The following is a 13,091-nucleotide window of genomic DNA, read 5'->3' on the forward strand; positions in this document are numbered from 1 at the left end:
CCGCCCTAAATGCCTTCAATAGCTCTTTTGTCGCACCCTCCATGCATGCGGAGACCTCACCTGGCTTAACTGGTGCCTCCAGAGACACAACCGCTCTCATCGTCACTCAATCCCTAGGTTACCTCCACTGTACTCACACCCTACCATACCCTTGTCTGTACATTATGCCCTGAATCTATTCTACCACGCCCAGAGATCTGCTCCTTTTATTCTCTGTCCCCAATGCACTAGACGACCAGTTCTTATAACCTTTAGCCGTACCCTTATCCTACTCCCCCGGTGATGTAGAGGTTAACCCAGGCCCTGTTGCCCCCAGCACCACACCTATTCCCAAGGTGCTCTCATTTGTTGACTTCTATAACCGTAAAAGCCTTGGTTTCATGCATGTTAGATACAGACGTATATATATTTTTAAACCTGCATATTTAGTTAAAAGAAATTCATGTTAGCAGGCAATATTAACTAGGGCAATTGTGTCACTTCTCGCGTTATGGGTATATGCAACAGTTTGGGCCGCCTGGCTCGTTGCGAACTAATTTGCCATTATTATGACATAACATTGAAGGTTGTGCAATGTAACAGCAATATTTAGACTTAGGGTTGCCGCCCATTCAATAAAATATGGAACGGTTCCGTATTTCCCGGAAAGAATAAACGATTTGTTTTCGAAATTATAGAAATACGAGCCATTGGTCATTAATATGGTCAAATCTAGAAACTGTGTTTATTATATTATAATTACGTCTGATTTGATAGAGCAGTCTGACTGAGCGGTGGTAGGAGGCAGCAGGCTCGTAAGCATTCACTCAAACTTTACTGTGTTTGCCAGCAGCTCTTAGCAATGTTTCCCATGCTTATCTTTGGAGGGAGCTGAAAGTCCGTATTGCCCAGCGACAGCCCCGAAACCTGAAGGATCTGGAGAAGGTCTGTATGGAGGAGTGGGACAAAATTCCTGCTGCAGTGTGTGCAAACCTGGTCAAGAACTACAGGAAACGTATGATCTCTGTAATTGCAAACAAAGGTTTCTGTACCAAAATAGGTTAGTTAAATGCTTTTCTGATGTATAAATACTTATGTCATGCAATAAAATGCAAATTAATTACTTAAAAATCATACAATGTGATTTTCTGGATTTTTGTTTTAGATTCCGTCTCTCACAGTTGAAGTGTACCTATGATAAAAAGTACAGACCTCTACATGCTTTGTAAGTAGGAAAACCTGCAAAATCGGCAGTGTATCAAATACTTGTTCTCCCCACTGTATGTAAAATTCTGGCAAATTAGTTCGCAATGAGCCAGGCTGCCCAAACTGTTCATTACCCTGACTCTGCGTGCAAGAGAAGTGACACAATTTCACCTGGTTAATATTGCCTGCTAACCTGGATTTCTTTTAGCAAAATATGCAGGTTTAAAAATATATACTTCTGTGTATTGATTTAAGAAAGGCAATGTCACAGAAAGGCCAAAAAGATCTAAGGACAACAACACCCGACCCACTGCCTGTTCACCCGCAGCCATCCCGAAGGCGAGGTCATTACAGGTGCATTCAAAACTGGGACTGGAGAAAAACAGCTTCTATCTCGAGGTCATCAGACTGTTAAACTGCCATCACTGGCACGGAGAGGCTGCTGCCTACATACAGAACATGGCCACTTTAATAAATGGAACACGAGTCACTTTAATAATAAAACTTTAATAATGTTTAAATATCTTGCATTACTTATCTCATATGTATATACTGTATTATATACTATCTATTGCATCTTAGCGTATGCGCTCTGATATTGCTCATCCATATATTTATACAGTATATTATTATTCCGTTCCTTTACTTAGATTTGTGTGTATTAGGTTATTTGTTGTGGAATTGTTAGATATTACTTGTTAGATATTGCTGCACTGTCGGAACTAAGAAGCACAAGCATTTCACTACACTCGTAATAACATCTGCTAACCATATTATTTTATTTTATTTTACCGTTATTTTACCAGGTAAGTTGACTGAGAACACGTTCTCATTTGCAGCAACGACTGGGGAATAGTTACAGGGGAGAGGAGGGGGATGAATGAGCCAATTGTAAACTGGGGATTATTAGGTGACCGTGATGGTTGAGGGCCAGATTGGGAATTTAGCCAGGACACCGGGGTTAACACCCCTACTCTTACGATAAGTGCCATGGGGATCTTTAATGACCTCAGAGAGTCAGGACACCCGTTTAACGTCCCATCCGAAAGACGGCACCCTACACAGAGCAGTGTCCCCAATCACTGCCCTGGGGCATTGGGATCTTTGTTTAGACCAGAGGAAAGAGTGCCTCCTACTGGCCCTCCAACACCACTTCCAGCAGCACCTGGTCTCCCATCCAGGGACTGACCAGGACCAACCCTGCTTAGCATATGTATGTGACCAATACAATTTGATTTGATTAACAGAAATCCCATGCATCTTTGTTTCCAAGTTTGAACACTGGAATGTGAGATGTAAACCTGGATTAGGATGATAGAAATCGTCATTATTTCGTTCAATGATTTTTAAAATTATTTCCAGTTGTGTCGTGGTGCCTGGAGAAGTCATTAACCTACTTAAATTTTTCCCCAAATTACCCAGACGGCCTGCCCGGCAAAGGGAAGGCACCCTGTGTGAAATATTATATGAGAAACAGTGATATGCACTCTGAATGACCTAAAATGATAAATCTCAAATTGGTCTTTCACAGTCAGGCCTGTCCCAAGCTGTACTGTGCAATTAGGCTAATAGTAGGCTTACTATTGAAACAGATAAATGAGCCTGTCAGAAAAGAGCATCTCTATATTTTTCCTGTTCCTTAATTGTTTGAAACCTGGACATTCTACTTCATATTAACAGGCATGTCTTACCTTGCTTCATTTGTGGTGGCAGGTAGCCTCGTGGTTAGAGCGTTGGACTTGCAAGATTGAATCCCCGATCTGACAAGGTAAAAATCTGTCGTTCTGCCCCTGAACAAGGCAGTTAACCCACTGTTCCTAGGCTGTCATTGAAAAGAATGTAAGAATTTGTTCTTAACTGACTTGCCTCGTTAAATAAAGGTAAAATAAAAAAAATAGTAGTTTTTAGCCAAAATCCCACCATAGAAACGTGGAGGCAATTATTTTATAAAGACTATGCGTTCTCCTGTTCTATTGGTTTTCTTTAAACTTTATTTCATTGTCTAGCAGGCAAAGGCATTATCCTAGTCATATTAGCAACCCATGACAGTTGTTGCATCTTTAGATCTCCCATCTTTCTAAATTTCTAATGGATATTTCTATCTCTGTCGATGAAACCGCTCCCATGTGAGGTGAACATTTTAGAAGGGTGTTTTCTTGCAAATTGCATTTTGGAACATTAGTGGGTAGGCCTACTGCCGTGCAGATGGCTGCACCTAAAATATAAATAAATCATAGTTCACCATCATTTTAGGCTAAATATTCTGATCTGTTCCATGAACCTTATTAATTGATACTAATATACCTCCACTAGACCACTACACTACTTTGATATGCATTGTGAGTATAAGCAATGCCCAATGAAAAATAAGTGACCTTGTCAAGGCTGTGGGAAACTGGTGAAAAGGAGTCAGGCACAGGGGAGCTGAGATGCATGGACAAGGTATTTAATAAAGTAAACACCAGAACAAACACAATACAATGGTGCAGGAAAAATACCGGAACCATGAATAAACGGGCGTAACAACAAAACCCGGCAACAATAATACCAGCCGTCAGAATCATAGCCTGACAATAAAACAAACACGCACACAAACATGGGGAAACCAGAGGGTTAAATAATGAACATGTAATGAGGGGAATTGAAACCAGGTGTGTAGAAAACAAAGCCAAAACAAATGGAAAATGAAAAGTGGATCAGTGATAGCTAGAAGGCCGGTGACGTCGACCGCCGAACGCCGCCCGAACAAGGAGAGGGACCGACTTAAGTCGTGACAGACCTGCATATACCCTCCACTACGCCACTGATTATTTATGTTTTAAACAGGGTGGTTTGAGCCCTGAATGCTGATTGGCTGAAAGTAGTGGTATATCAGACTGTATACCACTGGTATGACAAAAAACAAAACAATGTTTTACTGTTCAAATTATGTTGGTAGCTATTTTATAATAGCAATAAGGCACCTTGGGTGTTTGTGGTATATAGTATGGCCAATACATCACTGCTAATGGCTATATCCAGGCACTCCGCAACCACACCTCCTTATTGCTTAATAAGGCCCTACACCAAGTGTCAACCTCATTCCACGGAGAGCCCAGTGTCACTAGACAATCAGGTGAGGGGAGTTCCTTACTAATCAGTGACTTTAATTCATCAACCAAGGGAGGAGCGAAAACCTGCAGACACTCGGTCCTCTGTGGAATGAGTTTGACACTGTAACGGCAGCCTTCCCTCTCTTCACGAGAAGAGAGGGTGTAACAGGGATCGGACCAAGACGCAGCGTAGTTGGTGCTCAACATATTTAATAATGATAAACAGTGAACACTTAACAATTACAAAATARCAAAATGTGGCAAACCGATACAGTCCTAGCTGGTGCAGAGAAAACACAGAGACAGGAAACAACCACCCACMAACCMCAACACAAAACAAGCCACCTATATATGATTCCCAATCAGAGACAACACAAAACACCTGCCTCTGATTGAGAACCATATTAGGCCAAACATAGAAACAGACAAACTAGACACACAACATAGAATGCCCACCCAGCTCACGTCCTGACCAACACTAAAACAAGTAAAACACACAAGAACACTGGTCAGAACGTGACAGTACCCCCCTCCTGAGGTGCGGACTCCGAACGCACCTGCTAAAACTCTAGGGGAGGGTCTGGGTGGGCATCTGTCCGCGGTGGCGGCTCCGGCSCTGGACGAGGACACCACTCCACCATTGTCTTTGTCCCCCTCCTTAGCGTCCTTTGAGTGGCGACTCTCGCCGCCGACCTTGGCCTAGGAACCCTCACAAAGGGCCCCATCAGACTGAGGAGACAGCTCCGAACCGAGAGGTAGCTTAGGACAGAGAGGTAGCTCAGGACAGAGAGGTAGCTCAGGACAGAGAGGTAGCTCCGGATGAATGGCAGCTCCGGACTGAGTGGCAGCTCCGGACTAAGTGGCAGCTCTGGACTGAGTGGCAGCTCCGGACTGAGTGGCAGCTCATGACTGGAGGGCAGCTCATGACTGGAGGGAAGCTCATGACTGGAGGGCAGCTCATGACTGGAAGGCAGCTCATGACTGGAGGGCAGCTCTGGAGCTTCTGACTGGCTGGGGCTCTGGCAGTCCTGACTGGCTGGCGGCTCTGGCAGTTCCTGGCTGCGGACGGCTTCTAGCGGTCCTGACTGACGGAGCGGCTCTAGGGCTCCTGACTGACGGACGGCTCTAATGGCTCGGGACAGACGGGCGGCTCTGACGGCTGCGGGACAGACGGGCGGCTCAGATGGCGCTGGGCAGCGGCATCAGACGGCGGCAGCGGCATCTCAGACGGCGCTGGGCAGGCAGGCAGTCAGACAGGCGCGGGGCAGGCAGGCAGCTCAGACGGCGCTGGGTAGGCAGGCAGCTCAGACGGCGCTGGGCAGGCAGGCAGCTCAGACCTGCTGAGGCGCACAGTAGGCCTGGTGCGTGTTGCCGCTGGTGGTACCGGTTTGTAGACACACACCTCAAGGCTAGTGCGGGGAGCAGGAACAGGCACACTGGATCTCGAGGCGCACTATACACCTGGTGCGTGGTACGCGGCACTGGTGGTACCGGGCTGAGGGCACGCACCCTCAAGGCGAGTGCGGGGAGAAGGAACAATGCGTACAGGGCTCTGGATACGCACAGTAAGCTCGGTGCGTGGTGCCGGAACTGTGGTACGGGCTGGAGACATGCACCACAGGGAGAGTGCGTGGGGAGGAACAGAGTTCTGGAGACAGCACAGGAGCCTGGTGCGTGGTGTAGGCACTGGTGTTACTGGGCTGGGGCGAGGAGGTGGCGCCGGATATACCGGACCGTGAAGGCGTACAGGAGCTCTTAAGCACCGAGCCTGCCCAACCTTACCTGGTTCAATGCTCCCGTGCCAGGCCAGTGCGGCGAGGTGGAATAGTCCGCACTGGGCTGTGCTGGCGAACCGGGGACACCTTGCGTAAAGCTGGTGCCATGTACACCGGCCCGAGGAGACGTACTGCAGACCGATATGTTGAGCCGGCTTCATGGCACCTGGCTCGATGCCCACTCTAGCCCGGCCGATACGTGGAGCTGGGATGTACGCACCAGGCTAAGCACACGTACAGGAGACACCGTGCGCTTTTCCGCACAACACGGTGTCTGCCCGTACTCTCGCTCTCCCGGCAAGCGCGGGAAGTTGGCGCAGGTCTCCTACCTTACTTCGCCACACACTCCCTTTAGCCCCCCCCCCCCCCCCACGGATATTCAACCATCACAGCACTTACACAAATGGTGATGATTGGCTGAGAGAAATTGATAACAAAAGATTGTGGGGACCGTTTTGTTAGACTTCAGTGCGTCTTTTGACATTATTGATCATAGTCTGCTGCTGGAAAACTAATGTGTTATGGCTTTACAACCCCTGCTATATTGTGGATAAAGAGTTACCTGTCTATAGAACACAGAGGGTGTTCTTTGATGGAAGCCTCTCCAACATACCAGGTAGAATCAGGCATTCCCCTGGGCAGCTGTCTAGACCCCTTTCATTTTTAAATTCTTTACTAAGACATGCCACTGGCTTTGAGTAAAGCCAGTGTGTCGATGTATGGCAGATGACTCAACACTATACATGTCAGCTACTAAAGCAACTGAAATGACTGCAACACTTAACAAGAGCTGAAGTTAGTTTCAGAATGGGTGGCAAGGAATAAGTTAGTCCTAAATATTTCAAAAACTAAAAGCATTGTATTTGGAACAAAACACTCACTAAACCCTAAACCTCAACTAAATCTTGTAGTAAATAATGTGGAAATTGAGAAAGTTGAGGGGCTAAATTGCTTGGAGTATCCCTGGATTGTAAACTGTCATGGTCAAAACATATTTGATACAACAAATCAGATCAAATTTTATTTGTCACATGCGCCGAATACAACAGTCAAATGCTTATTTACCAGCCTTAACCAACAATGCAGTTTTAAGGAAAATATCCCCCCCCCCCCCCAAAAAAAAGTAAGAACAAGAATAAAATATTACGAAGGCGCAGTAAATAACAATAGCGGGGCTATATACAGGGGGTACTGGTACAGAGTCAATGTGCCGGGGCACCGGTATCGAGATAATTGAGTTAATATGTACATGTAGGTAGAGTTATTAAAGTGACTATGTATAGATAATAACAGAGAGTAGCAGCAGCGTAGAAGAGGGTGGGGTGGGGGGGCAATGAAAATAGTCCGGGTTGCCATTTGATTAGCTGTTCAGGAGTCTTATGGCTTGGGGGTAGAAGCTGTTTAGAAGCCTCTTGGACCTAGACTTGGCGCTCCGGTACTGCTTGCCGTGCAGTAGCAGAGAGAACAGTCTATGACTAGGGTGGCTGGAGTCTTTGACAATTTTTATATATTTTTATAGAGGTCCTGGATTGCAGGAAGCTTGGACCCAGTGATGTACTGAACCATATGCACTACCCTCTGTAGTGCCTTGTGGTCGGAGGCCGAGCAGTTGCCATACCAGGCAGTGATGCAACCAGTCAGGATGCTCTCGATGGTGCAGCTGTAAAACCTTTTAAGGATCTGAGGACCCATGCCAAATCTTTTCAGTCTCTTGAGGGGAAATAGGTTTTGTCATGCCCTCTTCACGACTGTCTTGGTGTGCTTGGTCCATGTTAGTTTGTTGGTGATGTGGACGCCAAGGAACTTGACGCTCTCAACTTCAACTTCAAATCATCTCCTTTGTCTTGATCACGTTGAGGGAGAGGTTGTTGTCCTTGCACCACACGGTCAAGATTATGACCTCCCTATAGGCTGTCTCATCATTGTCGGTGATCAGGACTACCACTGTTGTGTCATCAGCAAACTTAATGATGGTGTTGGAGTCGTGCCTGGCCATGCAGTCATGAGTGGACAGGGAGTACAGGAGGTGACTGAGCACGCACCCCTGAGGGGCCCCCGTGTTGAGGATCAGCCTGGCGGATATGTTGTTACCTACCCTTGCCACCTGGGGGCGGCCCGTCAGGAAGTCCAGATCCAATTGCAGAGGGAGGTGTTTAGTCCTAGGGTCCTTAGCTTAGTGATGAGCTTTGAGGGCACTATGGTGTTGAACGCTGAGCTGTAGTCAATGAATAGCATTCTCACATAGGTGTTCCTTTTGTCCAGGTGTGAAAGGGCAGTGTAGAGTGCAATAGAGATTGCATCATCTGTGGATCTGTTGGTGCGGTATGCAAATTGAAGTGGGTCTAGGGTTTCTGGGATAATGGTGTTGATGTGAGCCATGACCAGCCTATCAAAGCATTTCATGGCTACAGACATGAGTGCTACGGGTCGGTAGTCATTTAAGCAGGTTACCTTAATGTTCTTGTGCACAGGGACTATGGTGGTCTGCTTGAAACATGTTGGTATTACAGACTCAGACAGGGAGAGGTTGAGAATGTCAGTGAAGACACTTGCCAGTTGGTCAGCGCATGCTCGGAGTACACGTCCTGGTAATCCGTCTGGCCCTGCGGCCTTGTGAATGTTGACCTGTTTAAAGGTCTTACTCACATCGGCTACGGAGAGCGTGATCACATAGTCGTCCGGAACAGCTGATGCTCTCATGCATGTTTCAGTGTTACTTGCCTCGAAGAGAGCATAGAAGTTATTTAGCTCGTCTGGTAGGCTCGTGTCACTGGGCAGCTCTCGGCTGGGCTTCCCTTTGTAGTCTGTAATAGTTTGCAAGCCCTGCCACATCCGACGAGTGTCAGAGCCGGTGTAGTACGATTCAATCTTAGTCCTGTATTGATGCTTTGCCTGTTTGATGGCTCGTCGGAGGGCATAGCGGGATTTTTTATAAGCTTCGGGTTGGAGTCCCGCTCCTTGAAAGCGGTAGCTCTACCCTTTAGCTCAGTGAGAATGTTGCCTGTAATCCATGGCTTCTGGTTGGGGTATATACGTACAGTCACTGTGGGGACGACGTCCTTGATGCATTTATTGATAAAGCCAGTGACTGATGTGGTATACTCCTCAATGCCATCGGAAGAATCCCAGAACCCTATTCCAGTCTGTGCTAGCAAAACAGTAGCTAAGATGGGGAGAAGTCGGTCCATAATAAAGCGCTGCTCTACCTTCTTAACAGAACTAACAAGGCAGGTCCTACAGGCTCTCATTTTGTCGCACCAGTACTACATAGAGCCATGATTACATGGAACTTTATTCCAGATCAGGTAACTGATGCAAGCAGTAGAATCAGATTTAAAAAACAGATAAAAATACACCTTATGGAACAGCGGGGACTGTGAAGCAACACAAACATAGGCACAGACACATGCATACACACACATGATAACATACGACCTATACACACACGTACACATGAATTTTGTGTTGTAGATATGTGGTAGAGGAGTAGGGGTCTGAGGGCACACAGTGTGTTGTGAAATCTGTTATGAATGTGTTGTAATGTTTTTAAAATTGTATAACTGCCTTAATTTTGCTAGTCCCCAGGAAGAGTAGCTGCTGCCTGGGCAGATCCATTATAAATACAAATACAACATACAAATACATACATGCTGTTCCTGTGTAAACTACTGGTGATAATAATTACATACAGTCATCAGTGATCTAATCCTACAACCTCATGACACCTTCTTAGTTCTAGGGAGGTGTATTGGTTAGAGATTATGGTTTCATGATTTCTCATAAATGAATCACTCATCTAACCCATCAAACACACACTTTTAATTGACATGCAGCATTCACAAGAGCATACACTCTTCCTCAAACATGCACACAGAGGCAAACATTAATTAAACTTCATTAACTTAAAGGTCTCAACCATATCTATCATTATATTCAGCAACTATTGATGGAACTATTGGAAGAAAATAGTCCAGTTCATCACATTTCATCATTTATCAAATGTACAGTGTAAAGTGAACTAATAAAGTACAGTAGTTATACAATAAAAACAAGACAAAACAGATGTAGTTACTGTACCATTTAGAGATTACTTCTTTAATTGAAAATATACTTACTAAATCAGTGGAAACCTTTGTTGAGACCATGCTGTTTATACTGAGACAGCATAGCGCCAGGCCAGCTGTACCAGTACCACTGCACTGACTCATTACACAAATAACTCTGTTATTGCTAGAAAAAGCCTCTCAAGTGCTCTTGCACAATTCTTAGAGGACACTCGATTACACTGGAACTAGAATGAGCAAAGTATGAGCAAAATTAGCAAAACTCTATTCAGGAGGATTGTAACTGTTTCTTGTAGGCCGGATTGCTACAAGAAAACGCCTCTCAATTTGCACAAGTGCTCTTGCACAATTCCTAGGACAATCGATCACATTGGTATCTCAAACATATAAAAAAAATCTATATTTCAATAATTCAAGGGTTCCAGGATCAGGGTTGGCCTCACCAGCCATAGGCATAATAGCTATGTGAATACATCAATATACACATTGTCAGATAATGTCTAATAGAGACATGACTAATACAGTTCTATACTACAGTTTATCCCAGGTGTTGGCTGCGGTTTCAGAGCCCCTTTGGGCTTGAAGGGCATGTGGTATCTCAGACACTTCCAGAAGTGGCCATTAGGGGACGCAGTAGAGCTGCTCTTTCCAGAGCTGGGCCTCCTCCACCTCAGAGCTCCCTGCTTCCTCCTGATGTAGTGCAGTGACTTGGGCAGGGAAGTGTAGTCCACCTTGCCATCTATCTCCACCAGGACAACCCGGAGGCCATTTTGGATCAAAGCGTCGTACAGGCCAATCTGCTGGTCGTAGCAAGGGCGGTCCTGCGGGCTCTGGTGCAGTGGTAACTGGTCCTCAGGATCCATTTTGGGGTGTAGAGGGGATGCACTCTGGGCTGACAGGATGATGATGAGTCGTCTGCTTCTCCTCATTGTCTCTGAGGTGACATCATGGATCGCTACAGGGAAACATAGGACTTTATTTTGTGAACAGGGACAATGCAGTAGATCAACATTCACATCAATTAAAATGTGTGTGTGTGTGTGTACCTTCCCCAGGGAGGTCATCCCGGCCACTGACAAAAAGTGTGTATCCGTATCGTCTCTCCAACACCTCAGGTAGAACCTGCAGAGCAAACATCTCTGCCCTGGACAACCCATCACCATGGACATAACTGACATAGGCATCATACAGCTTTCCATCTGGTGCTGGAAAAGTAAAGAGGAGAAGAGGAGCGGAGAGGAGAAGAGAAGATAAACATTTTATCCATTATAAATATATATATTTAGAAAATGGCCAGAGACCTTTAAAACTTCTTAAGACTAGGGGACGACATTTTCACTTTTGGATGAATTGGTGCCCAAATTAAACGGCCTCGTACTCTGTCCTAGATCATATGATATGCATATTATTATTACTATTGGATAGAGAACACTCTGAAGTTTCTAAAACTGTTTGAATTATATCTGTGAGTAAAACAGAACTTATATGGCAGGCAAACTTCCAAACAGGAAGTGAAAATTCTGAAATGGGTCGCTGTGAAAGGCATCGCCTATTCAATTGCCTTATATTTATGGATCTGTATGCACTTCATACGCCTTCCACTAGATGTCAACAGGCAGTAGAACGTGGAATGAAGCGTCTAGCCTGATGTGGGACCGAATGAGAGCCTTTGGAGTGACAGGTCAGGCATATTGCCAGTTTTTGGCCATGCACATGGGAATGTGCATGGGAATGTCATGTCCTTGTCTGCAATGCGTTAGATAGACATGAAGAAATGCTCCGTCTGGGACGTTATTGGATATATATGAGAAAAACATCCTGAAGATTGATTCTCAACTGAGTTTGACCAGTTTATTCGATTTGTAATATCACTTTTTGAAGTTTTCGTTCATTAGCGTAAAGTTCTATGGACACGTGAACTACACATGCTAGCCAAAGTTGCTAATTCGACAGAAGTAATGGACATTATAAAACAAAAAAACAATTTATTGTGGAACTAGGATTCCTGGCACTGCATTCTGATGAAAGATCATCAAAGGTAAGGGAATATTTATGTAATTTCGTATTTCTGTTGACTCCAACATGGCGGAGAATGGCTGAGCGCTGTCTCAGATTATTGCATGCTGTGCTTTATACTAAAGTTATTTTTTAAATCTAACACAGCGGTTGCATTAAGAACCAGTGTATCTTTAATTATATGTTAAACATGTATCTTTCATCAAAGTTTATGATGAGTATTTCTGTATTTCACGTGATTCTCTGTAATTACTTTCGCTATTTTGGAGCCATTTCTGAACATGGCGCCAATGTAAAACTACGATTTGTGGCTAGAAATATGCACATCAATCGAACAAAACATAAATGTATTGTATAAATGATGTCATAAGCTGTCATCTGATGAAGTTGTTCAAAGGTTAGTGATTAATTTTATCTCTATTTGTGGGTTTTGTGAAAGCTATCTTTGCTGTGAAAAAAAGGCGGTGTGTTTTTGGATATTGTGGTGAGCTAACATAAATATATGTTGTGTTTTCGCTGTAAACATTAAAAAAATTGGACATGTTGGCTGGATTCACAAGATGTTTATCTTTAATTATATGTACAACATGATTTTTCATCAAGTTTTATGATGAGTATTTCTGTATTTCACATTGCTCTCTGTAATTATTCTGGCTATTTTGGAGCCATTTCTGAACATGGCGCCAATGTAAAACCACGATTTGTGCTATAAATATGCACATAATCGAACAAAACATAAATGTATTGTATAACATGATGTCATATGACTGTCATCTGATGAAGTTGTTCAAAGGTTAGTGATTAATTTTATCTCTATTTGTGGGTTTTGTGAAAGCTATCTTTGCTGTGAAAAAATGGCTGTGTTTTTTGGGATATGGTGGTGAGCTAACATAAATATATGTTGTGTTTTCGCTGTAAAACATTTWAAAAATCRGACATGTTGGCTGGATTCACAAGAT

General features: G+C 44.4%; 1 protein-coding gene across 1 annotated transcript in view; it reads right to left on the bottom strand.

Moving 5' to 3' along the window:
* Positions 1-10,115: 10,115 nt before the first annotated feature.
* The window catches only part of il1rl2 (interleukin 1 receptor-like 2), a 40,639-nt gene continuing 37,663 nt past the window's right edge, over positions 10,116-13,091 (bottom strand). The window contains exons 10-11 of the mRNA XM_024007357.2: positions 11,163-11,321; positions 10,116-11,071 (exon numbers count right to left, since the gene is read on the bottom strand). Of these exons, the coding sequence (XP_023863125.1) occupies positions 10,632-11,071; positions 11,163-11,321 (599 nt within the window). The 3' untranslated portion in view covers positions 10,116-10,631. The remainder of the gene's footprint in view (positions 11,072-11,162; positions 11,322-13,091) is intronic.

The sequence above is a fragment of the Salvelinus sp. IW2-2015 genome, linkage group LG2 (assembly GCF_002910315.2).
Source record: "Salvelinus sp. IW2-2015 linkage group LG2, ASM291031v2, whole genome shotgun sequence".
NCBI lineage: Eukaryota > Metazoa > Chordata > Actinopteri > Salmoniformes > Salmonidae > Salvelinus > Salvelinus sp. IW2-2015.